The sequence below is a fragment of the Alternaria arborescens genome, assembly GCF_004154835.1.
Source record: "Alternaria arborescens strain FERA 675 chromosome Unknown contig_1, whole genome shotgun sequence".
Classification (NCBI taxonomy): domain Eukaryota; kingdom Fungi; phylum Ascomycota; class Dothideomycetes; order Pleosporales; family Pleosporaceae; genus Alternaria; species Alternaria arborescens.
In genome coordinates, this window is record NW_021167856.1 from 2,025,342 (window position 1) to 2,050,160 (window position 24,819).

Below are 24,819 nucleotides of genomic sequence, written 5' to 3' on the forward strand. Positions count from 1 at the left end.
GTCAAGTGCATACTTTGTAGGATATTATGAATGGTGTTTCCTGCTTCGTCCACGTCGCTTTGGTTTCTTGGTCTGCCTGCTTGTGTAAGCTGTGTATCGTGAAGGTGATAAGGATGTGAAGAGGAGGGAAGGTGAGATGGGTATGTATGTTGCAACTGCTCTTTCCACTCCTCTATCAGTTCCGGGAGGCGCGTCCCCAGATGCCTTCATCTGTCAACACAGACAGCGTAACGCAAACGCACGCAACGACAACAAACAGATGCCTTTTCACTCCTCACCACGTTTGCCTCTACTTGGCTCTTTCTTCTTATTCGGCTTTCTTCTGCCCACAAAACCGTTGTCGTGCTCCTCTCACTCTCAACCGCTATCGCAATCGCTTTCGGAGCTTCCACCTTCTAGGATTCATTATAACGACGCGATGACTTCGCAGCTTGAGATTGACGTATCGCCTTCCTCAGCTTACCCCGTCGCGTATTTCCTCTGCGATGGCGTTACCGACGCTAAGACACTCAAGGTGGGTTCTGTTTCTATTACTGCATTTGCTTGTCGGCATGGATAGGGGAGTTCTAGCAACAGCGTTTACCGTTGTGAGGTCTACACTACCACTATCAACATCCTTCAAGTCATCCAGTACGACGACTCTTCACTCTCACACTTGGCAACTCACTATCCTCGCTAACACTACAAATTACCCTTTCAGACCGCGCTCTCCCTCTCACGCACACCCAAGCTCCGCAAAGCGCGTATCGAAGATTACCGCCGTTCCATCCGTTCAGGCCACGGGGCTAGCACACTAGCATTCGACGCCCGCAATTGGGGCGAGTGTTGCGGCACAGAAGTCGCCAAAGGTGTGATCTTCGAGGCCTTGTGTTTGGAGGAGGAAAGGGCGCTGATCCAGTATATGGGTGGAACTGGAGAGGTCAAGACTGAGAAGATTGAGGTTGCTTGCCCGAGTCTGCTGGGCAAGGTGGGGATGATGAAGACGATCAGGGGCAGGATCTTCGTGCCAGAGGTAAGTCAATGATCGAGGATTGAATGGAGGGTTTAGGCTGACAAGTTGCTTCAACTGACAGGGCGATGGAGATACGCTTGTAGGAAGTACGAGGAGCTTCATGCATAGCGAAAGGAGGCTAGAGCCGGATGAGACCGATACAGTTGTCAGCAGTGGCAGGTCGGCTGAGGGTTCGGCTATGGAGCAAGCGCCCAACAGCGGCGACTTCTCCGAGACAGGCTCGATAGCTGTTGTTGACGGACATCCGACACCACGCATATCGCCTTCGATCGCGACGTTACACGACACGGATGTTCCGCACCAATCTCTCGATGAGCTTGCGTTAGCCGCCGGTAACGAGTATCTGGAGCCTCTCGCTTACGAGCATCCAGCTGATCCAAAGATTGAGACCAAGGACTGGGCGGCAACTAGCGAGGTTCCTACTACAGGGATCGATGACATCAAGGATACTAGGATCTATAAGGAGCTCATGGAGATGCAGGAACCCAGCAAGGTCGAGGCAGCCAAAGGTTCAAGCGAGATTGAGACTCCGCAAGTCAAGGACATCAAAGATACCAAAGTCTTCAAGGCAATCATGGAGGCTAAGGAACCTCAGGAGATCGAGGCGATCGAGGAGGCTCGAGAGATCACCGAGACCACCGAGACCACCGACAGCAATGAACCGTTTCACATGGAGGAGATCAAAGGGATTGACGACATCGACGACGGCAGGATGGTTCAGGTCGAATCCGAATACCATTGGTTTCTTCTAGCAGAGCAGAGAAGATCAAAGGCTGTCTCGATGAACACGTTCATCTCGGGTACAAGCACCGCGATCGATGATGAGCGAAGCGTGTCAGCGTCCGCGACACAGCCATGGTCCCCATCCACCCCATGGCGAAAGGAGCATGCCACCGCACCTGTCCGCCCAGTTCTCACAGCGATGTCTCCCAGCCAGTCTATGGGAACTGCTACTCGTATGCGGAAGACTAGTGATAGCATCAAGTCCTTGGTTGGAAAGTTCGAGAACTTGACTCCTCAAAACACCCAGAGCAAGGGTGCTTGATCGGCGCGAGGACTTCATATGGTATGCGACAACACCGTTAGAAAGTGCTACGTCTTTGATGGAAAAAGAAGTTATATACGCATCTGGATGTGTGGAAAAGTATAAAGTGGACTCTCTATGTCCGCTAGGCGAGGGGTTTTGGAGTCTTGTACTTTTCCAGCTACACTACGTGTATATTTGCTTCCTTACCTGTTTGCTTCATTGATTTATGTCCAGAGTAAACCAATGAATAATGACATGTTTGTTTGCTTCATCTCCCGATCTCCTCGTCTTTCTCGCATGCTGTAATCACACCCGACTTCCAAACTCTTCGCAGCCAGCGCTGCCTAGCTTGAGGGTTGTCAAAGCTGAACCAAAGGACTCAGGTCCACACAGCTTCAAAATCGCGAATTCCTCCAACCTCTCGATCAAGATGGAAAGAGAAACCTATAGAATGTGTTACTGGTATTCGGTTAAAGCTGCGTGCTGCATCGACCCCGCCTTCCCAAACATAGCTAGGCTGTGTAACTTCAGGCAGCCAGTCACCACGGTGTATCTAATTTGTTTTCCGGCCTTGCGACTGTTGTCTTCTCTTTCTCTTTTCTCCTCTTGAATCTGCCTACATCGTGAGACCTACAAGCAGGTTTTGAGTAGTGTTTGGAGAATTCGAAATTCCAACCCCTTTTTTGCTTACCTCATTCAAGTTACTCCTCCTCTCGGCCCACTCGACGCTATGCCTACAGTCATCATCAAGCCTGGTGCTACTGTCTTCGTGACGGGTGTCAATGGGCTTATTGGAAGCCATATTGTCGATCAGCTGTTAAAGCGAGGATATAATGTTCGCGGTGCGGTCAGACAAGTCCAGAAGCACGGATATTTGATCGAGTACTTCAACGATAAGTACAAAGAAGCAAAGTTCGAGCTGGTTGATGTGCCGGATATGACAGCCGAGGGATGCTACGACAAGGTCGTCGATTGTATGTCGAGATTAGGCTCGCTCCTGATACGCCCAGCAAAGCTAAGCTGTCTTGATCTCTAGGTATCGAAGGATTCATCCACGTCGCATCACCCATCGGAGGCATCTCAGACGTCCACGAAGCGATTGCGCTTGCCACTAACGCAGGCCTGAATGCACTCAAGGCTTGCGCAAAGGTCCCTTCGTGCAAAAGCTTCGTCTTTACATCATCTTCCCTTGCTGCAACGTTTCCTCGCCCCAACGTTGAGTTTTCGATCGACGAAAATACCTACAACGACGAAGCATTGAGGATCTTGGAGAAAGAACCGGGCAAACCGGGATTGTTCGTCTACGCAGCCATGAAGACGGAAACTGAGAAGGCGATAATGAGATGGATGGAAGAGAATCAACCCGATTTCGTACTCAACCGCGTCGTAAGCAAAATTTCTCACCTACTAGGAAGAATGGTGCTAATATTGAAAAAAAAAGTTGCCAAACGCAAACTTCGGCGCTGTCTTGATGCCTGAGCACCAAGGCTTTCCTTCAACCATCGAATGGGCCCACGATGCTTGGAAAGGCATACAGTCAGAGAGATGGACAACTTCCGTTGGACCACAGTGGTACATTCATCCTGTCGACGATGCGCTGTTACACATCTCCGCATTGATCCATAGCGATGTGAAGACGGAGCGTCTCTTCGGTTTCGCAGAGCCGTGGAGCTACAACAAGATGATGGACATATGGCGTAAGCTTTATCCCGAAAGAGAATTCCCGGATAATATCGAGGGCATGGGTGTTGATCGAATGAGCTTGCCAAACGCCAGGGCTGAGGAGGTAATGAGCTGGTTGAAAGGACCGGGATCGAGATGGGATAGCCTTGAGGAGGGATTGCGGGATATGACTGAGAACTGGGATTGAGGGAGCTTCCTTCTTTGTATGTTTGCCAATCTAGGTGATGCTCAGGTCTTGTCGCTCCATTGGTGGAATGCATGGTTTTGGTCGCCACACATACTCCAGCTATCCAACTAGCCAGTGTATCCCATTATGATCGTGGGTAGCCGATAGTGTGAAAACCGTGCTGTTGCTGTTGGACTTGTGAGATGAGGATGACTGTGTCGCCAATTTGCCAACATGATCATAGTTGTAGCATTGTCTGTGCCGCCTTGTCAGTCAATGCTCCAAAGAGACACTTCACTTGTACGTCGGCAATCGTTCGCCGGCAGGAATGTATTTCCTTCTCCTTCAGTCCATGATGCGGAAGTGTTTGCGCAACATGAAAGACGAGAGATCTCGAAGCGCGGCCGCGGTAAACCTACCCCGTACCTCAAGCCACCACAGTCGCATGACCGCTCAGGGCGCAGGAAAATTAGACCCTTGTCCCCCGCAGGCACAGGCTAAGAAACCCAAGATACGCGGGGGAGGAAAGTCGGGGTTGGCGAAAACAAGCCGCCAAGTCGCGGGGTTATTCGTGGAGAAATGCCGCCGATTGTGACCAACGCGAGGCGTTCACTTGGCGACGCATCTCGTAGTCTGGGGATTCATCGGTTAAAGATGCGCCAAGTCTGTTACACCACCGTCCTCGCATCGTCACTCGCGGAAAGTACATGGATGACATTTCTTCCGCTGGCTTGGGGGCGCAGATACTGGGGTAGCTTTGGGAAAGCTATGCCCCTGTACACCTACATGAGCATATCAAAAGAGACGGTAGCAGGATTTCGCGTGGGATCGCGTATGGAAAGTGTGCGTGATGAGGCTTCTGGACGGACGGAGAGCTGGGCGAGAAAGTGGTGTGGGAGATATAAAAGCTAGGGCAGCTGCATGTGTTGTAAAGTACCTCTCCTGCACCTCTGCAGTCCTCAATTGACCCAGAGTCTCGGTCACAAGAGTTCAATTCCTCTCACAATCAATATCCAGTCGTCAAGATGAAGCTCTCTACCTCTGTCATCCTCCCTCTTCTTCCTGCCCTCTCAACGGCGGCAGTGATCCGTCGTCAAAACGGCGATGGACCACAAGGAGGCGCAGACTCAACCCAGGGCGACCTCGGCGCGCGACCTCTTCCACGATTCCCATTCCCGGTTACCAAGTTTCCGGTACCGACTGAGACTGTCGTTCTCAACGAGACCATGTACATCGGTCCTGGTCAGGTCTTCGATGGACAGATGAAGCGATACGAGCGTGAAGAAGGATCATGCAACGAGCAGGCAGAAGGAACTGATGCTGATGCTGTCTTCAACCTCTTGCCCGGAGCCACGATCAGGAACGTAGTCATTGGCAAGCACCAGAGCGAGGGTATTCACGCGCTGGGCGATGCATGGGTCGAGAATGGTAAGTCCAACAAATCCGGATTGATCGCACTGGCATACTGACGATCCTACGACAGTTTGGTGGGAAGACGTTTGCGAAGATGCCCTTACTTCCAAGGGCCTCAACACCCAGCTCCGCGTCATCGGAGGCGGTGCGCGAAGCGCAACCGACAAGATCTTCCAGGACAACTCGCTAGGTGGAAAGGTCAACATCACCGGTTTCTTCGCCGAGACCTTTGGTACCTTCTACCAGTCGTGCGGCAACTGCTTGAACCAAGCGAAGCGCAATGTTACCATCCAGAACGTCATTGCCATCAACGGTACCCGCATGGGCATAGTAAGAATCCATAATTCCTTCTCTCCAGATGTCACTTGACTAAAACGTTTCCAGATTTCACCCAACTACGGCGATGAGTACCGCATCAAGGACGCACAGGTCGCTGACGTCGAGCGCTGGGTCGACAAGGAGATTGGAAACAACGTTCAGACCGTCCCATACACTGTCGGTACAGGCCCTGATGAGAAGTACGCGCTGTACAACCTCACTCGCGACCACCTTACCGACTACGAGGGCGAGATCTTGAACCAATACACTCCTGAGGACCCATATGAGTGGCTGGATGAGTTCTGGCCAGAGGGTACTGGTGCCGCGAGGAAGTAGAGCGTTGAAGTAATGATCTCGATGAGATAGTCAATAATGATAGAATTGAATCATGATAATGTTTTGTAGACCAAAACTCGTGTATCTGCGCCGGAAATAGATCTTCTCGGATGCGCGCTTACTGCGTTTAGCCTCGTTCGTACTTGTGGCGTGCCGAACCGGTGAGTTCGGATGCGGGTGGCAGTTGTGGCAGCTGCATCATCACCAGAGGATGCTCACATCAAAAGCCACCATTCGGAGATGTTGCGAGATGGCGGGAGATGTGATTGGAGCTACGAGAGCGCATGCATGTCCAATGTCGCCTGGCAGATCTAGTATTAAAGCGGACAAGGGCCGCGAAAGCACAGACACCTCAACACCCGTCCCGCTCAGCCTACGTCCTCCAAACTACTCTCGCGCCGCACAAATGGAGGCATACTACAAGGCTGAGTCTACAATGACGATTCTATTCGGTCAGCATACGTCGCTCAAGCGCTCAAGATTTGCGCTACAGCCCGGATGTGGCTGATCACAGCCTCACTGCGCTCGCTTACCCATTCTCAGCCTTAGGCATGGTACGCCTCCAAATCTTTGAGGTCGGATAAGAGCCAGTGCTTTTCCTGCCGTCACTGTTCGTTGCGGCAGGATTCTAAAAAGTCTTGTTAGAGGTATATACTTTCAAACTAATTCATACTACCAAAGCCTCCCACAGCCTTTAAGCCCCATCACCACGCCCTCAGGCGTTTGGTGCTGGGGACCTTGCGAACCGTCCGTCAATCGTCACCTTAAGCCTCCAACTCCTTTACAACTCGCATATCAGTGCTTTTCTTCAGTCCAGGATCGCAATTCTGTTGCTCTCAACTCCACCGTCATTCCAAGTCGTCCGGCGAGGACCAATAGTCTTCGCCGCCCGCCTTCCTTATCCCACCAAACCCATCATTCTCTTGTCATTTTTCGAAATTCAGACTCTTTGTTTCTCCTTATGAAGTCGAGTACGACATCAATCCCTCCATTCATGCACCATATTTGTCTCCAAGTACACCGTCGCGCGAGCCAAACGCTAGCCCGGGATTGACCAACAAACTTGAAGACATCCCCACTCAGGCATATCCTACTCGACCTTCTCTAGCAGGATTGGATGAACAAGCAATTGGAGTGCAGTTAGACCAGATATCGGAAGAACTCTCCGACTTTCGGCCCCAAGTTGATCCCACGGATCACAGGCTCGTTTCTCCTCCTGTCACGCTTCGAAGCGAAGCAGAAATCAGCGCAACGCGAACTCGACAACAATCCATTGGCTCGGAAATTACGCTTATTACGAGCATCTGGACGCCTCCCTACAACACCGGTACTCCTGACACCGAGTCAAGCGAATCGATACGAACTACCCGGAACGTCAATCCCAGCGTGCACCAAGCCATCGCGGAACAACCCTCACGCTTCGCAATACCATCTGTTGACGATCAACATCTACACAATGGATGCATTAAGTGTAGTAGGTGCGGCTACTGCGGTATTATCTTTGATCGAGTCTGTGACAGAAAGTAAGTATCAAACGTAGAACACAATATGACTACCAAGCTAATCATTTCATCCTTAGTAATCACGTCCGTCGAAAGCACGAAAGAAGTCATCGCTGTACGTACTCAGGCTGTTCCAAAGCCTTTGGTCTCCGGGCAGATCTGGAAAGACATCGCCAAAGTCATCAGGCACTCGAAAACCGAAGTCGCTTCCGGTGCCCGGAACCTGATTGCGGGAAATCTTATCCGAGAAGGGACAACATGCTCAAGCATGTCAACCTTAAACATGGTTGATACATGGGTTCCTTTGCATCATCGACTACAACAGAGAACATTACCATATTGCATTGGGGCTCGAAGTCTGCAGTCAAGGGTTATTCTCATCGATACGCCAGGCTTCGACGATACATGCCGTAGCGACACAGATACACTCAAGCTTATAGGAGACTTCCTGAACAGGTCGTTTAGCGCAGGCCAGCTTCTGGATGATAAATTCGCAGTGATTCCATACCCACGTAAGAGACGCCCACGAACGAACTGCATGTGAAATATACACTGACTTCGTAAACGTATCTCATAGGTGCCTGGGAATTAGAACGCATCGCACATCAAGCCAATCTCACCGTGAGGCAAGTTCGCAGCTGGTTCAATAACGCCCGAGCCGCTCGGCGGGTGCGAGCCGTGGGTCTTCCTCAGCCGGTTGATGGCAGACGAGCGCGCGCCTATGGCAGCCTTCAACTCGATGAATCTGCTGGTAACCATGGACACTGGTCTCCCTACCACCATGAGCTTCTTGAAGACGACTGGATAAGGATTCAGTCCCACAATACAGGGACGTGGTTTCTTACGGCCATTCGGGCTGCTCATGGCGCGCTGGCATACGAAGGCGAGGTGACTCCGACATTCCGTACACCCCCCTCCTTCTCAGTACGCTCAGCATTTGCTATTCCGAGGTTCAAGGATGAAGTGATCCCGACTTTCCGTACACCCCAGCCCTTCTTCGTGTGTTCAGTGCCCGCCTGTCGGAAACACGAGGACAAAGTATTTCCGACTTTTCGTGGGCATCCTACCGATAGGCCGAGCGTACCAATGTGTTTTCGAACCCGTCATAAACTCTGTGTCCATCGGTGTGGCATTGGATAGATGACGTTGGTGGGATGTCATCTCTGATATGAGTGACGCGACCATCAGCAGGTGTCTATTCCGATGTCGCCTCTCTTCCGATGTCGCCTCTCTTCCGTTCTTTGGCGTTTTGGGAATTGTGGATGTTGATTTGCTTGTCGGAAAGCGTAACGGAGAAGATTTCGTTGGAAAATCAGAGGGCAACCCACCAAAAAAAACGTCTGCGCCCAAGGCTCCGGCCTTCTATCCAACTGTCGCCAGTCCTTACCTCTCACGCGTTGCTTGTCTGTACCCTAAAGAGTCTAAAACAATCTTGATCAAAAACCTTGTGTGCCTTTTGCTGAAAGTGTGATGAGTGACGAGCTCTCTTTTCATTAACAGATCCTGCGGTTCAAGCAGACCATTGGAATACAAACACGATTGTGTGAGAATAATGTTTTATACGGAAATCTTTACAATTCGCATCATTTAGCAGGACGATCGAATGTCGAATTTCTTCGAAGTACATTCCGTACCCACTATCTCGCCGTAGCTCGTCGCGTTCTTCGTAGACCTACCCCACCTAAAATTTTCTCACATCACGTCCCACATCTCCGCCCAACACCAGGAAACCTCAAATCATGGCACTTCAAGATTTTAAACAGCCTCCAAAACAATATTGACGTTATAAGATATGTATCTTCCCAACTTCTCATCAAGCAACCAACCAATCACATGGTTCGGTGAGATGGCCGAGTTGGTTATGGCGCCAGGTTAAGGTTATCTTAACACATATTCCTGGTCACGAAAGTGGCGTGGGTTCGAGTCCCACTCTCATCAGCATTCGTCTGGCTTCAGTCAGATATCCCAGGTTCTTTTTTTGCCAATTGTTGGTACAGTAACGAGGATGAAGGTGAGTGAAGAGAGTCGAGGGGAAGATAAACATTGCTCCACTTCGAATTGATTCACTTCTTTTTTTGTGTCTTGGAGGTTATCAACTTATCGAATGGTTACTAACCACTAGTTCTTGAAGACTATCGTCTGACATTCATTTGCTATGTGTACCTACAGTACACGCAACCCGATTCTACATCTCCAACGTCCCAATCCTACTCCCCACATTCCCACTATCCCCCCAAACCCCATCGCCTACTCTCCTCCTCACCATGGCCAAAACATCCTGCCTACCCCCCATCTCCTCCAATCTCCTGCCCAGCGTCTTCAGCACCTCAAACTTGGCCGTCGCAACGATATACGCCGCATTCTCTGCATCACCTCTGCCACCAACAAGGTTCGAAAAAGTCGTTGCTGGCTTAAGCAGTGAAGGAAGGACACCCCCGCTTATCGTAGGGTCCAAGATGACGTCGACACCGGATTTGGGAAAGGCGTTTAGACGAGCATATGTTGGGTCTGTTGAAGGGATATCAGGGAGGGCAGCGGTAGACCAAGATGAAGTGATGAGAGCGCCGACAAGCGTCAGAGACGCCAGCGCATTTTCCTGCATAGCAATAGTCTCCATGTGGTTTGTTATATCAGCAAACATGTTCGGTTTTTTGCTGTAGAAGAGCGCAGTGAGTATCCTTGCATATGCTGCTTCCGTCTCCCTGCGCTTCGCATCCTCGCCAATAGCTTCAATTTGCGGGAAAGTGATTTCTTCTTTCGGCGGCCCGTGGAAGATGGCAGCGAGGGTTTTCAGCGCGTCCTGATTTGTGCGTGTGATGGGCATGTCGGTGATGACGCAGTTGTCCCAGGCTAGACCTGAAGCGCGGCGCGGGATAAGTGTTGAGCGGGGCATTGAGGCAATGATGTTGAGGTTGCTAGCTTCGCACTTGCGGATGTTGCGGTGGACGTAGTTTCTAATAACGGGCATTTCCTCGCTTTTCTCAAAGTTTTCGGGGTAGTGCGATGCATAATCGCTAATGTATTGTGCTGTCCGGCTGCTCAAGAAAGAATGGTCGAGACTGGGGTTCTCGGAGGTATGAAAGTCGACGATGCCTTTGTGCACGCCTTCTTCTTTCAGGAAGTCGAGAGCGAGACTTGAGTCGTAGTGTGAGAGATGGGGTTTTGTCTTGACCGTGGTGATAAGTGTGCTGTAGAATTGGAGTAGGGTCATGTGCATGAGCATGTCGTCCTCGGTGTCCACCATTTTCAGGGCAGCGTAATGGAGCAGACCCTGACCTTCCTTCAATCCGGCCTCTTTCTCAACATCGAGACCGTACGTGGATGCTATGGCATTCCAGTCCATAGCGGCAACGCGTGGTAGCCACGACAACAGCCTAGCTTGTGAGATGGTCTTATCACGCTTGTTCAAAAGTGGAGCAGGTGGTGATGTGAGCTGTTTGAGAGATGTGTAATGGTAGTACAGCGAACTGATGTCTCGATCACTCAACAGGCGCCTCCACATGGGACCAGTGCCGTATGTATGCAACGAAGACTTGCCATCTATTGACACGGGTTCGTTTTTCGACACTTTCAGCAGCGAAGTAAGAAGATCTTCGGCCTGATTTGCAACTCCCGCATCATGGGTGCACAGCCACAGACGAACAATGGCCAACATGACTGCTGGCCGGTTCGCAAGTGTTTGGGCATCGGTGCTACTTGTGGTGGCCTTGTCGAGTAATGTGAGGATCAGATTGTGGAACGGGATAGCCTGCAGGTCCAAGCCAATCTCGAAGTCGATGTCCTTGATATCGTCGAATCGGTATGGCTCAGCCAACTTGACGATAAAATGAGTGAGTGGCGCGGGATCTTGTTGAAGCTTTGGCAGTAAGGCTGCTATCTGTAGAAAGAGTGGCCTTGTCTCCTTCCATGTTTGGTTTCGATACTCTGGCGTGTTGATGGAGAGCTCGCATCGCTCAAGTAGATCTGTGTCGAGTGGAGTGGCCGGATCTTGGTCGATCTTTTGCAAATGCTCTGACAGTTCGGTGAGTGTAGTAGTTGACGCGGCCATTTTGGACGTTTGTATGTAACACTTTGGAAGCGAAACTTGGATGAGCTGGAACGTTGATGTTCGATAGTAGCCCTGGCTGGGAGCGTGGCGGTTACTAAGGAGTGTAAGAAGGTTCTAGGCCGCTCATGTGATTGCGCGTAGAGGTCGAATGCACGCGTTCCCTGTAGCCTGATGCACGGTGCTGGCGTCGCAGTGCTGCCCGGAGATGTTCGACTATGAAACTTTTCGAGATCGTGTAGCTACTCAGCGATAACCACTCGATCTAAGACGGCCTGGTCCTTGTAACTTTGTCGTAACGACTTCGGGTACTAGTGTGGTGTTCATGTAGTGAGGTGGCGGGGCTTTGGGTACAAGTTCGGTTTTGGGGCCCCACCCTCAGCCTCAGTCGTGCTAGCAGAGGCCGCGGTCCCAGCTGTACCGAAATAATTTCTGACTCCACAACTCTCTCCAATCTCTCATTCGACGACACTTGACGATTGTTTAAACCATTTCCCCAGACGTGCATCAACCCTCCAGGCAACCGTAAAAGACAGACATGGCGGGAAGAGGAGGAAGAGGAGGTGGACGCGGAGGCGCGCGTGGTGCCTTCAATCCCGCACGAGGAACCGTGACGATTGCCGGAACTGAGCTCAACTGGGATCTGACTGGCCTCGACATCCAGAAGGGGCCTGCCGAGCGCTTTCCAGTGAGCATCTCCCTTTCTTCCGGCGCATGTCCCTCGCCCTTGTAGTTGCTGCTTTGCGCGTCGTCGCAGTCTTTCGGTAGCATTGCGCATTTGTACATAATGTTGTCGCAATCACCATGCTTCGCCAGTCGCCGTCGCAGCAGTCTATCAGCACCACGCACCTCAAGAGCGCACCCTTGATTCACCCACTAAACCATGCATAGGAAGCACCTCCACCCCAAGCGCCTCCACCAACCGACAGTGAGCTCGGCATGGTCAAGCACCACCTCGCAGTCCGCGACCGCATCCACGAAGGCCCCTTCTACACCATCCTCAATGACGGCATGAAGAACGGGCTGAAGCGAAAAGCCGGCGATCCTGCACCCACCGAAGCCTCGCTCTTTGACCCCTTCACCGGAAACCAGACATACTCGGCCAAGTACCTCAAAGTGCGGAGGAGACTACCAAAGTTAGATGCGCGGCCATACGGTGAGTTGAAATGAACACAAAGCCAGAAAGGAAACCCAGCGCTCATTCACACAACAGTCGTCGATCTCTTCCCCGCAGAACTCCGTCCCACACTAGACGGTACACGAGCCGACTCCACCTCGACCAAGAAGCGCAGGACGCTCGGCGTGACCAAAGTAAACGGCCTATCCCAGATCGAGCGCCTAATCAAGTCCGAACAAGAACGCACAAACGAAGCGGAAGCCCGCGCAGAAGAAGAAGCAGACGACGAGGATGCCGAAGAAGATGAGGAAATCGACGAGGATAAACCTGATGCCGTCGATGAGGAAGATAACTGGTCGGCTGCGAGTACGGACTCGGAGGAATCGGACGACGATTATAATGCCGAGCAGTACTTTGACAACGGAGAGGATGACGATATCGATGATGCCGATCCTTATGAGAATACGTATGAATAGATCTAGGGAGCGCTGGCGTTTAGTTAGGCATAGCATGGTGTATGGATGGCATATCGCGGCAAGTAAGCGAGCGGGCATCTTAGGCGTTTAGTTGAGTAGATACCCAAACTTCATTTTTGTCCAGTTGCGCCTTTTCTATGGTATCACTACTTTCGGTAGATTTCGATGTCTACAGAATACCCTGCGTCACTCGATGCAGCTCTGAATAATATTCTGGGCTCCTGGATCACACTAACTTTCTATCTCAAAACTGAAATAAGATTATCTGAGTATCTTCAGAACAGTATATTTACTAGAAGGTCATGCAAGCATAAAGTACATGAATGATCTCATCGGATAGCCGACCATGCTGATCGATATTGTATCGATAGGGGCACAGAGAGGAAACAGATATAGCAAGTAAGGGAAAGAAGTGTCGTTGCAACCAGAAGCAGAGCACACCAAGATATGAAATCAAATTACAGTACGTGACGCAAGGAAATAGATGAACCGGGATGCTTAGGAGACCCTACGCTGAGACTTGTTGACTGGAGGCGTTCTGTGAGGGGCGGACGCCATGAGCCCTCCTCCTGCTACCCTGGGCCAACCCAGTTGTTGCCACATCTCAGAGATATTACCATAGGTAATGGACTCCCTCGGCCACGACTAGGAGTCGTGTATTTTTACTTGTTGGTTTGTTTTGTTGAAATTGTGTTAATCTCGTGTGTTTTGTTGTATCTTGTGTTCACGTACTCAACAAGAGTTCTTGTAGGAATGCGTCTTGTTGTGTCTCTGAAGATTGTCTTTTCGTGTAAAAGATTTCTGACAGCCTGGAACTTGACAGTGGAAGGGTTCTTGTTCTTGATGCGTTTTGATATGACGGTTGAGATCTCCTCGAAGATGGAACGCTTGTGAGCAGCCGTTGGTAACACACTTGTAGCGTTTTATGTGCTTACGATTGATGTGATCGCTTGAATTCATGTTAACTTTACATGTTGGTTGTGGGGCGGGTAGTTGTACGTACTTGAGATCGCAAGGCCGTCTGAAAGTAACTTCGCAAAAGCTACAGGCAAACTTACGTAATTGATCGGTGCTGTTATATTCAGGGTGTGCTGAGTGCTCTGAAGGCGACGGAGTTGACGGGACGCTACTTGCTGAAGCAGTGGGGGTGTTCGAGTTCGAGTTCGAGTTCGAGTTCGAGTTCGAGTTTTCGTAGAATGTATGGGAATCGTTATTGTCGGAACTGCTTCCTGAAGCAGCGGATGGGTGCGAACGTGAATGCACGCCGACTATAGACAAATCGTTGTTGCTGTCGTAAACAAGCGGGGCAGGTGTATCGTTATCGGAAGCGGTATTGCTATGAAGATACGGTTTGTGTATCACAGGATTTAGGTCCTTTTCAAAAGCGAAGGGGCTGAAAGAGGCAACTGGAACCGAATCGTCGCGAGGGAGTCCAAATCTCGAGACTGATGGTTCCAAGTGGGAGGAAAGGGGGGTAGGAAGGGGTCAAGGCGAAGACTATGTTGGTCTCCGCCCAAGGCTGGCTATGTAGGGTAGCCGCGAGGCTTGACGGGGAGTCCGCCGTAGGCGTGGTAGTAAGAACTTGTGAGAGTGCGATTCAGGAGTGGTATGGAGTTGACCTGTGAGAAAGGCCTTGGGTGAAACTGATTCTTGACAATGGGGTGGGAAGAAGAGACCTCGTATATCGGATGCAACACTACCTTATATGTCAGAGCCGTATCTGGAGGCATAGGACGGGCAAGGCTAGCCTCAAGCACGGCGCCTACCGCCAGCATGTATGCGCATGTATATCCTCTAGCGGCTGCAGTCTGTCCTATCATCATATGCCTCAACATCTTATTGGACGAAGGCTGCTGGAGGCGTAGAGGAGGCGTAGAGCGGGGTTTCGTTGAGGTCGGAAGTCGGAGAGATGGTGACATGCTAGCCAGAACTCGACGTCAGACTACCTCAAAGCCCCTTGGAAATCAGGTATATCACGGACAGGTTTCACGGTTGCAGTCTGATGCCTTTGTGCTTAACGAATTATTTTCCTCATGTTTTCTCTCCTTTCAATCTAACGAAGATGCTACATGCCACTAGACACATCCATCATCTTCAAGCCATACCTGTTCACATGCATTCCCTTTATTCCCCACATCTGCCAAAGATAATCCAAGTATTACTGCTAGATTTTCCGTTGCAACAACGCAGCACTGTCCCTTCAAAAGCCCCCCGCTCCTTTATGCAATATACATATAACTCCAATAACACCAGACGTCCCAAATTCTTCACAAAGAAAGGATTGTATAAACCATGGGCTTTCAAAAAAAAATCACTCCCATATATCCCCTCTTTCACCCCCAACGCACCAGAAAAGCGCCAATCCACCGGATCGTTTTATAAAGGAGTGGAAAAAATATGGACAGATGTGAAGGTTGCGTTGAGATAAAAAGAACAAGGAATGAGTTGCCGTTATCGTAACCGCAGTGATGCGTGTCGAGTCTTGCGTTTTTGTGTATCGGGGATTTCCGTATATCGTACATGTATATCTCGTACGTGTGCAGCGAAAGGTGCTTCATCTACCAGATACCGAACTGGTAGGTGAAGTACAGCATCGAACCGAGTGTAGTTCCGGTGGTCAGGAGCATGGTTCCGAGAGTCATTTTCTCGGTGAGGGAGAGCGCGCCGTTGCAGTTGGGGCATGTGTAGCCATCTATCGTTCGTTAGTCTTTACTCCCTAATACAAAAATCGAACATGGAATCCAAACTTACCCTTGAGCGAAACGTACTCCTGGGGCAAGTACATGCCGAAAGTGAAGCCAGTGAAAGCACCCAGATAACCTGCCCTCGGCGCCGCAGTAGCACTGAGATCAGAGTCGTAGATGAGCAGCTTGTAGTTCTCCGTCAAGAACGGCGCCTGGCCTTCTGGCGTGTTCTTTGTGTTCCAGAGAACCTCAGTCTCGGTGGCGGACATGTTGACGGAGATGGTGTAGGTAGCTTGGTTGGCGGTGCAAGAGGCGAGGACATCGATAGCCGTGGGTGTGACAGAGAGCGAAGTGTAGTTCCATGCGAATGTGACCCAGTCGCCGACCTTGTAGAATTGCGTTCCGGCAAGGGCGTTGGGGGTGACCATTGTGAGGCCTCCGGCGGGTAACCGGGCATCGAAGCTGGTGGATTTGGAACCCTTTCCAGTTGTCTTGGAGCCGGAGGGCTTCTTTGTGCCGCTTGCTGTTTCCTTTGCAGTGTTGGAAGCGTTGTCTCCGCTGCTGTTGTTGTTGTCGTTGTTGTTATCGTCGTTATTGTTGTTATCACCGGTTGCGGTCGGTTTTGCGGCGGCGGATGTTTTTGCGGGTTGTGTGCTGGCGGGTGCATCTGAGGAGGCGTTGTCGTTGTTGTCATTGTTGTTGTCTATATCATTCCATCAGTACCAAGTCATCCGATCACAAGTTTAATCGACATACTGTTGTCCTGGCGTCCAAGAAGCACGTTCTTGACATCGGTCAATCCGGAAATGTTGTCGAATGCGTGCTTCACGTTCATGGCCTGGGTGACCGACGACATGGCCACGACGGCAGCGAGAATCTGAGACGGCCTCATGTTGTCCAAATGATGCCAACTAAAAGTATCCTTTCAAACTTCAAAGCAATGAAGCACCGAGTAGAGGGTTCCGGAATAAAGGCTTGTTTCGGCAGGCGAGAAAATCCGCGTGGAATCGAGGGGATTGTGCAACTCGGGTGGGTGTCAACAAGGCGGGACGGGAGCAGTAGAGCGAGAGGCGACGCGACACGTAGATTACGCAAGCAAGGTATTACAAACACTCCTCCGTCCGATAAAACGAGCGACTGGCGGAAGGGTGAGAGGGAGAAGAGGCGTGAATTCGAGGCAGCGATAAAGCGATTGATGGTTTTGCTCAACGGCGGATGCGAAAGGAGAGCTGGGCTGGCTGGATAGGGTGGTCGGTGGTCTCAGCGTAGTTACGAGCCCAGCGGCGAATGGGCAGGCCAGGGGCTGGGACTAGCGCTAGGGCAATGCAACCCTAAATATAACATTCTAGCTCCGCAACAGATTATTCTTCCGAGCGTTGAATCAATGCGCTCTTCGTATTCTGCCAAAGTCCTATTACCCAAGACTTTTCTCGTACTTTCTCCATAATCATGTGCTCTTTTTGAGCTTCTGCAGACCCTCCATCATGGGCTTGCGTGTCCTTTCATGCAGTATTCGATAGCGCATTTCGGCACGCGAGAACGATTTTGGTTTCCCGAGGGATGGCGATCATCGACTTTGTATAGCCAGTCACGTTAGCCCTCACGCCAGCCTCCTGCAAGCCCTCTACAAAAACCACATCACATCACCTTGAGCATCAGCATCGCACTTCTATTAAGCATGACCGAGTATCTCCTGGACCTCAGTCGGTCCGGTCATTTCTCAGTGAAACTGCTGACGGACAAGACTGGCCAGGGTCCCCTCTGCGGATCGAGCCTCATCAGCAAGGGTCCAATAAAGGAGATCTGTGGGTAGACCGGACGTGCGCAGATCAACGACGTCAATGGACCGTTGGTCGCCGTGTGAGGGCAGAGGAGAGATGCTCACACCTCAGTCAACGTAGGAAAGGTCGTTGAGATATGAGGCGGAATTCATTGGCAACCACGACTTTACACAGCCGCGCATTTCAGCCTTCAGCTGCAGCCTACTGAACTCTATAACGCAGCACGCGTTGCTTCGCCACACTATATGCTGTCTTATAGAGACTCTGCTGTTGTCAGATGTGCTCTGTTTATATATACCACGTTTTCTTGATCTATCACAAATTGCCAGGTTTCGTGAGGCGCCACCAGACGATAACAGGTGCGGTACGATGACTACACAAGACCCAAACAATGTCGGTTGGGTCAGCGAGCCAGTAACGCGCGGCACATCATCACTATTGTATACTTGCATATCGACAACTATCATATGCACATGGAGCGCACTCCATTTGAATGTGCCTAAGGAAGGCTTATCGGCTGGCCGTGTCCTTGTTTACAAGATCATTTGGTTTGTGGCGGCAATTATCGCGCCTGAAGCTTTAGTTGGAATGGCTGCCATAGAATGGCTCGAGGCTCGCAAAATAAGTAAAATCATGGCCGAGATCTTCCTGGTACGTACCTGGCGTCGCTACATCGGCGTCGCATGTTGTGAACCATTCTCTGGAATTCGGTATCAAAGCAAAGCAGCTAACTGGATCTGTTAGGGCGAGCGCAAATGGTCGCATGCGTTCAGTCACCTCATTTTGATGCATGGTATCAAGCTCCACATATCCACAGCATCAGATTCCGCTGAAGTGATGTTATCTGTTGACGATATCATCTATTCCGCTGAGCAAGGCTGGATCAGATGCGAAGAACTGTCCATCGCAGCTGTGGAAGACAAGAGCAAAACCAGCGCCTTCAACAAAGCCGTGACTTCGATCCAAATATTCTGGTTCTTCTCCCAACTCCTCGGCAGGCTTTACTCCAGCATAGTGATCTCCCCGTTGGAGTGGTTCACGCTGGCGTATGTTCTATGTGCTTTCTTCATGTATGGATTCTGGTGGCATAAACCTTTCGATGTTCAGACTCCGCTCCTGATATACACTGATCCATCGCTGTCTGCAGAACAAACGCTTGAGCTCAAAGGTTCGTTCAAGGAATTCAAATACCTAGACGATTTCTTCAATATGGTGGATAGTGACTGGGCAAGAGAATCAACCACGGGAAAGCGACATGACAGAGAGTGGATAGGTCAGGCTTCGAATAACAGACTAACTCAAATAGCTATAGCGATATCTACAGTACTTTTCGGGTCTTGTCATCTGTTTGGGTGGAACTATCCATTTCCGACTACTTTTGAAACATACATATGGAGATCTGCCAGCATATCCTGCGTAGGTATTCCCTTGGTCATATTATTTTGGTACATGCTAGAAGATTTCGCTCTTGTGTTATCAGTCAAGCTCCCACTTTACATAGTCTGGCTACTGGGTATCATGTATACAGTCGTACGGTTGTTCCTGCTGTTCGAAGTCTTCTTCGCGTTACGATCCGCTCCCCCAGAGATATACAAAGCGGTACCATGGGCTCAATACATCCCTCACATCTAGAATCAAATGGTCATACTTATCGAAATTTATTACATCTAAAGGGTATCCGCATATATCCAACATCTCCTATATGAAGCCAATCATGAAAAAAAAAGTCTAAAGAAAGCCGAGACAGAGAAAAAAGGACCGCTTAAATCAACTTTTTGTCTCCCAGTCTCATTCATCATCACCTCCGTCCCTCCCACCACGCCTTATCCTTCTCCCTCCGATGCGGCATACTCTCTCTAATATCCGTCTCCCGATCACTCGCAAACTCGACACTGCGCGCCCTACTCCTACTCCTCGGCCTCTCCGCCCTATCCACACCCGTCTTACTCCGTCTGGGCAACGGCCCGCGATCCTCCGCCGGAAACGTACTCCTAGGCGAAAACGTATCTCTCCTGCCTTTCCTGGACGTCGGACTAGCCAACCCGCCAGCCTTGCTGTTGCTAAAATCCGCGCTCAGAGGTCGTGCAGTCTTTCGTTTCGATCTCGTCGAGGTGGTGGCAGGGGGTTTCTTGATGTAATCATACGTTGCAGGATCGCGCTTCGCCAGCTCCCTTTCTAGTCTCCAGAGTGGGGCTTCGGGTAGTACTTTGACAGCCATGGTGTCTCTCCACTTGATTTTCCAGTAGACTTCTGCGTCGCCGGCGCGGGAGTTGTTGGCGCCGTAGTCCACGACCAATTTGTAGCTGTCAGTTAGAGCGCGGGCTTCGTAGAGGCCGCGGTCTTGGATGCCAGGGCCTTCTAGGCGGTAGCGCGTGCGGACTGAGGGATGGATGTATTCGTTTGTTTGGCGGAGAGGGCGGTCTGTTGCACGGCCTGAGAAGGGGTCTACCGAGGTGTATTGACCTGGTTTGCGTTGCTATCATGCATTAGTATGTTTGTTCATACCTACTTCTCAGCAAGGAAAGACATACTGTACTGCCACCCAACGCAAAAGCGCCCTTTAGCTCATTGTAGATCTTTCCAAAACTCCATGGTCTGATCGCGCCTTCTTCTTTCTTGTAGTACTTTTCATTCAGATCATCTTGTTCGAATAGGTATTCAGATCGCAAGTCCAGGAATGGTTCAAGTTGACTCATCATCCACGCAAGACTGATATTTGCGATTTGCATGTCATCGTAACCGCCGCCGACATTCGCATGCGCACCAGGGAACCATACTTGGCGGAGCGTTGTACGGTTTCCCTCAGGCTTCTCCCAAACAGCAGGTGAGAAAGATGCCCGGTTCTCATCCAAAGCGAGCGCTTGAAATGCGTTTTCAATGCAGTTGGAGAGTTTGGTGTCGTAGAAAGTTGTTGCCTTTGACTGCTTCATTTGCAGACCCAGACGTTGCAGCTTGCCGATCCGCGGTATGCCGAGACTACCAACCGTATCCCACACCGCTATGCATTTGATTGGAATATCGAGCCTGGTCAGTCCTCTGCGCTCTAGTTCTTCTGCGTATCGTGGGTCATCTGCGCTTGGTTTCCGGGGAAAGGGTACGTCCTCGTGCTTTGGGCGATAGTCGGGGTTCCGTCGATTTTGAACATCCTCATACACTTCTGGTAGGGTGTTCAAACCCTTCTTTGTGAGGAGACCAATCTCTCCAATCAAGCCTCCGATGCTACGCGCAGTGAATGCGCCTCTTGAGAAGCCTAGCAAGAAAATCTCGTCTCCTGGGTGATAGTTGTTGGCAAGGAAGGAGTACGCCTCTCGGACATCGTCACCGAGGCCCTTGCCTGTGGCGCCCCCAACTAAACGAGACAGTTTTCCGCCTTCCGTCCCAAGTCCTTGAGAATAGTTGACAATTTGCTGAATACCATCCTGACTAACTGCCTTGATAGCTCTCGATATCCGGGTAATGTTGCTTGGGATGGAAAGAGTCCCGTTCTTGGTTCCATCATCCGAGTTTAGCCAAGTTCCGTCGCATGCAACAATCAACCTCTTAAACATCCCCCTTCCACCACTGAGTCCTGGTGCATCGACCATGGGTTCGCGCATGCTACGCACGCTTCTGCTTCTTGCGCGGGGCCGTTCTACTGGTACATCAATAATGAGCGGTGATTTAGCCCCACTTCGCGGAACGTCCACAACGATGGGCGCTGGTGTTAGAGGCGCTCTGGTGCTGGGCGCCCGACTTCTGCTCCGCGCTCGAGACAGTGCCACAGACATTCTTTTCTTGAGATTCTTTGCTCTTTCTTGATGTGCCTTTGAAAAGGGCAATTGTTGTCGTGGAGCGGACGCAGCCCAAGTCCAAGGGGAATTAGAGCGAGCTACGTCAATATGGTTGAGCTTTTTGCGCCCGCGGCGAGATTTGGTGACTGGCAATGCGGCTAACCGGGTTGTCGTTTATCCACGTGTCGACTATCCACTCTGCTGGTGTTGTGTTGCTGGCAGCCTTGGTGTTATGTCCGCGAATGGCCTGTCGTATACCGTTGGGAAGACACCGGAACAACGCGCTTCGTCTGCTAACTGTCGCAACTCTGTTGGGCAGATGGATGCGACGGTCGCGAATCCCCAGCCTCCGCTATTCACAGTTTCCAGCTCTTCCGTGTTCCAACTCTTCAGACCTGATGGGCGGGAGTAAGCGAGGCAGCCGATAACCTCATCAGCCTCGGGAACCTGCAGCAAGCACTTTGACGCAGGGCACGAGAAATCGCGAAACGGAGGGGGTCGGATGGTCAATATGATGGGAAAGGAAATGGGGCGGACGTGTCGCGCAGCGCACAGCGCACTCTTACGTCGAGTGGTTGGGCGTCGGCTTCAAAGCTTTGCTGTAGGCTGGGGGTGCCCAAGTCATTGGACTCGCTTACCCAGCCTCTTGTCTGCGAACATGCGATTACCCCTCGGGATTGTTGATTATTACCAGGCTGATGAGAGTATAACTGTAGTTGTGCAAAGATTCAGTCAATTTTACCCCGCTGGTGCCCAAGTGTGCGCGTGTTGCGTACAAAGTGAGGCTGTTCTCCAGCACATCGAGCTCGACCGCAACTTCTTCAACAACGCAGCGCCAAGCTCGAGCTCACTTCCTTTCTGAGACTAGGACGAGCTGCATCGCATGGAGCCGCATTGGGCGCAGGTAGCCCTGCCGGTGAAGGCCCAATTTTCCATACTGTTATGCGTTAGGTGCATGCCAGGTGTAGACTTAGGTGCAGGAAGCGTGCGAGTCGGGCGGTGAGGGAAAAGGTACGTGGTGGTAAGGGACACCCGGCCCACCAGCAATGGTCGGCAACATCGAGATTGCCGAAGTCACGGACATTTTCCGAGCTTGTTTTGATGCAAACGTAAATTGTTTTGGAGGGGATATCAACTGTTTTTCAATTTCAAGAACTTTTATCTAGTAGTTCCGTTTCCTTTCAGTTCATTCTTCGTCGCTTTCTACGCGACGCAACATTCTGGTAAATGTTGACCAACCCCTAGTCGCAGATGCGCGCGCAATCATGCGCCGAGTAACAATCCAGCGCCTGGTCCCTTGGCTGGTAATCGCACAACTACACTCTACAGTTATCGTACAGAATTCCTTCCTAGACACCCATGATCTCAAGAACTCCATGCGATAAACCAACATCCCTAGAGTGTAAAGTGCAGCGCGAGCGGCAAAATGGAATCCATCTAGGACATACGCTATGACGAAACGACAAGAGGAGAGAATACAATAGATAGAGGAGGAATAGATGAGAGACGTGCCCCAGGAGAATCGTAAATGTCATAGACGCAGAGAAATAGTGAGAAAGAGACGGGCGGCTTAGTAGCCGCCGAAAAGATCATCAAGCTCGTCAAGATCAATAAGCTCCGGGCTCTTCATGATCCAGTCGTCGTCGAGCTCAAGTTTTACCGATTTGCGCTTGAGCGACGGTGGAGGCATTTCGATGTGGAGGACCGGTTTCATCGCAGGGCTGCTCTGGAACGTCATAAGATGGTCCATCTGACCAAACAGTGCTGCTGCCGCCTCCGAGTCCTTGAGTGCAGCGCTTTCTACAGTCTCCTCAACGGAAACGGCGACTTCTTCCATCTTGACATCGCTATGTTGTGTTGACTCGGCGGATACGCTAGCAGATCGCTCGCGCTCGGCCTCCTGGCTCATGCGGCGTTGTTGGAGAAACGAAGCAGTCTGGGTGAACTCGCGCTCGTCTTTTTCCAAAGGCGGCGATTGAGCCCGGCGGTTGTGCGAGATGTTTGCAGTCGTGGGTGGATGGCTCTGGTTGGAGAAGGGATCGCTGCTGACGCTGTCGTAGTCAGACAGGTCTAGCTCTGGCGACGGCGACATGCGATCTCTTGACCTCGCATCCATGTCTTCCTCTTCCGAGGTTGCAGACGAGAGCGATGGGGTGACGATGCGTGGTGCGATGGCGGTGGCACTTCCGTCGGCTGGGATAGGTTGATGCGGGCAGGTGGAGAGGAAGTAGTAGACACGCTTGGGGTGAGTACCAACGAGCTTCTTGTCGAGCGGACATCTCGACAGAGCTGTCCAATTGCGCTTCAAGTAGGTGGCTAAGCGTGACGAGATGATGGCAGCTGGGTTCGCGGAGCTAGAGTACGTCAGCATGAGTGACTAGGAAACTAGTGACGGAGCTTGGATGCTTGGAAGTTTGGTACATACCTCTCAACGATTGGAATAATGGGCGACAGAACGAGGGCGAGTTCTTTTAGCAGGTGGGGACGGTTGCCTGTCTTCTGGAGCTGTTCGATAACGCCAACCACGATTTCGTCGTCGATGCCTTGGGTGTCAATCTTTGTCGTCCCAGACTCGCCGCCTGGCGAAGGTGGCGGGGTGTCTGCCACCCGGCCTGAGCTTTTGGGTCGCTGCTCATCCAAGCGCAGTGACGAGGGGCGCGGTGGTGATGGTGGCACCGACGAGAGTGAGCCGGAATGTGAGCGTTTCTGTTTCTTTGCGGCGTGCTGACCGTCGCTTGTCGAAGGCGGTGAGCGCGCAGGTCGCGGTGCTCCTGGCAGCTGTATGCCGAGTGACGGCAGCGACAGCGATTTCCGGCGGGTGTTATAGGGCATTTTGAGGGAAGCGACGCAGTCGCAAACGTCGCTCAAGTGGAGAGGAAGGAAGGAGAGAGTCTTCCAAGGGAGAAGTAAATTATTGAGGCTGGCAGAGGGTGTGCAGCCAAAAGTGTTTTGCTACTGGGAGAATGCCAGGGTCGTCGATTGGTCCGGTAGGAATGCAATGCAGCCTATACCACCAACGCTGCCGCCGAGTATGCAAGGTAGCGTGCGACGCTTAGATATCTGCACTGCAGCTGATGGCGTCGAGAAGGGCGCCCGATTACTCTGAGAGGGATGTTTGATGGTGTTGAACGCTGAGTGGCACCCGTCCTGTCGCGAATACGCGGCTCGCCTCCTGAAGGCAGTGAATACGTAACTCGGCGAAGGCGACTGGTTGCCTCAAGCTCGACCCAATAACTATTGCAACACAATTAAGTGCAGCTGCAACACCACGGTAATCAGGAATCAGAAACAGTGAGAAGCAAGAGTAAACGGAATGGGACAGGACAGTTGATGTCGGGCCCTGATGTAGTTCGAGAGGTGGTGAAGAAGAGGGGATGCGACGAGGGAAAGAACGGAGGCGTAGTGGAGCACACAGTGAAGAAGGAGCGACTAGGCTCCGGCAAGAGACCGTGCGTCTAGGTAGGGTGAATGTATCCAGGGATCGCCTCT

At 51.3% G+C, this 24,819-nt stretch overlaps 9 protein-coding genes across 9 annotated transcripts; 4 read left to right on the top strand and 5 right to left on the bottom strand.

Annotated features, from left to right (window-relative positions):
- Nucleotides 1-418: 418 nt before the first annotated feature.
- On the top strand, nucleotides 419-2,057 carry AA0111_g787 (hypothetical protein; the record flags this gene model as incomplete). Its single annotated transcript, XM_028654254.1, has 3 exons — nucleotides 419-514; nucleotides 701-1,012; nucleotides 1,074-2,057. The coding sequence occupies 3 exons, from the start codon at nucleotides 419-421 to the stop codon at nucleotides 2,055-2,057; spliced, it is 1,392 nt and encodes a 463-aa protein (XP_028511752.1).
- Nucleotides 2,058-2,769: 712 nt separating this feature from the next.
- Nucleotides 2,770-3,909, top strand: AA0111_g788 (hypothetical protein; the record flags this gene model as incomplete). Its single annotated transcript, XM_028654265.1, has 3 exons — nucleotides 2,770-3,013; nucleotides 3,076-3,425; nucleotides 3,481-3,909. The coding sequence occupies 3 exons, from the start codon at nucleotides 2,770-2,772 to the stop codon at nucleotides 3,907-3,909; spliced, it is 1,023 nt and encodes a 340-aa protein (XP_028512011.1).
- A 1,004-nt stretch (nucleotides 3,910-4,913) lies between these two features.
- AA0111_g789 (hypothetical protein) lies at nucleotides 4,914-5,955 on the top strand (the record flags this gene model as incomplete). The annotated part of the gene is made up of 3 exons (XM_028654276.1): nucleotides 4,914-5,316; nucleotides 5,372-5,631; nucleotides 5,686-5,955. 3 exons carry the CDS (start codon nucleotides 4,914-4,916, stop codon nucleotides 5,953-5,955), a joined length of 933 nt encoding a protein of 310 aa, XP_028512353.1.
- A 2,090-nt stretch (nucleotides 5,956-8,045) lies between these two features.
- Nucleotides 8,046-8,321, bottom strand: AA0111_g790 (hypothetical protein; the record flags this gene model as incomplete). Its single annotated transcript, XM_028654288.1, has 1 exon — nucleotides 8,046-8,321. The coding sequence occupies one exon, from the start codon at nucleotides 8,319-8,321 to the stop codon at nucleotides 8,046-8,048; it is 276 nt and encodes a 91-aa protein (XP_028511652.1).
- A 1,321-nt stretch (nucleotides 8,322-9,642) lies between these two features.
- AA0111_g791 (hypothetical protein) lies at nucleotides 9,643-11,505 on the bottom strand (the record flags this gene model as incomplete). The annotated part of the gene is made up of 1 exon (XM_028654299.1): nucleotides 9,643-11,505. The coding sequence occupies one exon, from the start codon at nucleotides 11,503-11,505 to the stop codon at nucleotides 9,643-9,645; it is 1,863 nt and encodes a 620-aa protein (XP_028512171.1).
- Nucleotides 11,506-12,040: 535 nt separating this feature from the next.
- Nucleotides 12,041-13,095, top strand: AA0111_g792 (hypothetical protein; the record flags this gene model as incomplete). The annotated part of the gene is made up of 3 exons (XM_028654310.1): nucleotides 12,041-12,190; nucleotides 12,394-12,658; nucleotides 12,716-13,095. 3 exons carry the CDS (start codon nucleotides 12,041-12,043, stop codon nucleotides 13,093-13,095), a joined length of 795 nt encoding a protein of 264 aa, XP_028512172.1.
- A 2,558-nt stretch (nucleotides 13,096-15,653) lies between these two features.
- Nucleotides 15,654-16,671, bottom strand: AA0111_g793 (hypothetical protein; the record flags this gene model as incomplete). The annotated part of the gene is made up of 3 exons (XM_028654321.1): nucleotides 15,654-15,787; nucleotides 15,847-16,482; nucleotides 16,536-16,671. The coding sequence occupies 3 exons, from the start codon at nucleotides 16,669-16,671 to the stop codon at nucleotides 15,654-15,656; spliced, it is 906 nt and encodes a 301-aa protein (XP_028512389.1).
- A 2,687-nt stretch (nucleotides 16,672-19,358) lies between these two features.
- Nucleotides 19,359-21,156, bottom strand: AA0111_g794 (hypothetical protein; the record flags this gene model as incomplete). Its single annotated transcript, XM_028654332.1, has 2 exons — nucleotides 19,359-20,036; nucleotides 20,092-21,156. 2 exons carry the CDS (start codon nucleotides 21,154-21,156, stop codon nucleotides 19,359-19,361), a joined length of 1,743 nt encoding a protein of 580 aa, XP_028512174.1.
- Nucleotides 21,157-22,900: 1,744 nt separating this feature from the next.
- Nucleotides 22,901-24,162, bottom strand: AA0111_g795 (hypothetical protein; the record flags this gene model as incomplete). The annotated part of the gene is made up of 2 exons (XM_028654343.1): nucleotides 22,901-23,684; nucleotides 23,756-24,162. 2 exons carry the CDS (start codon nucleotides 24,160-24,162, stop codon nucleotides 22,901-22,903), a joined length of 1,191 nt encoding a protein of 396 aa, XP_028512173.1.
- Nucleotides 24,163-24,819: the final 657 nt, after the last annotated feature.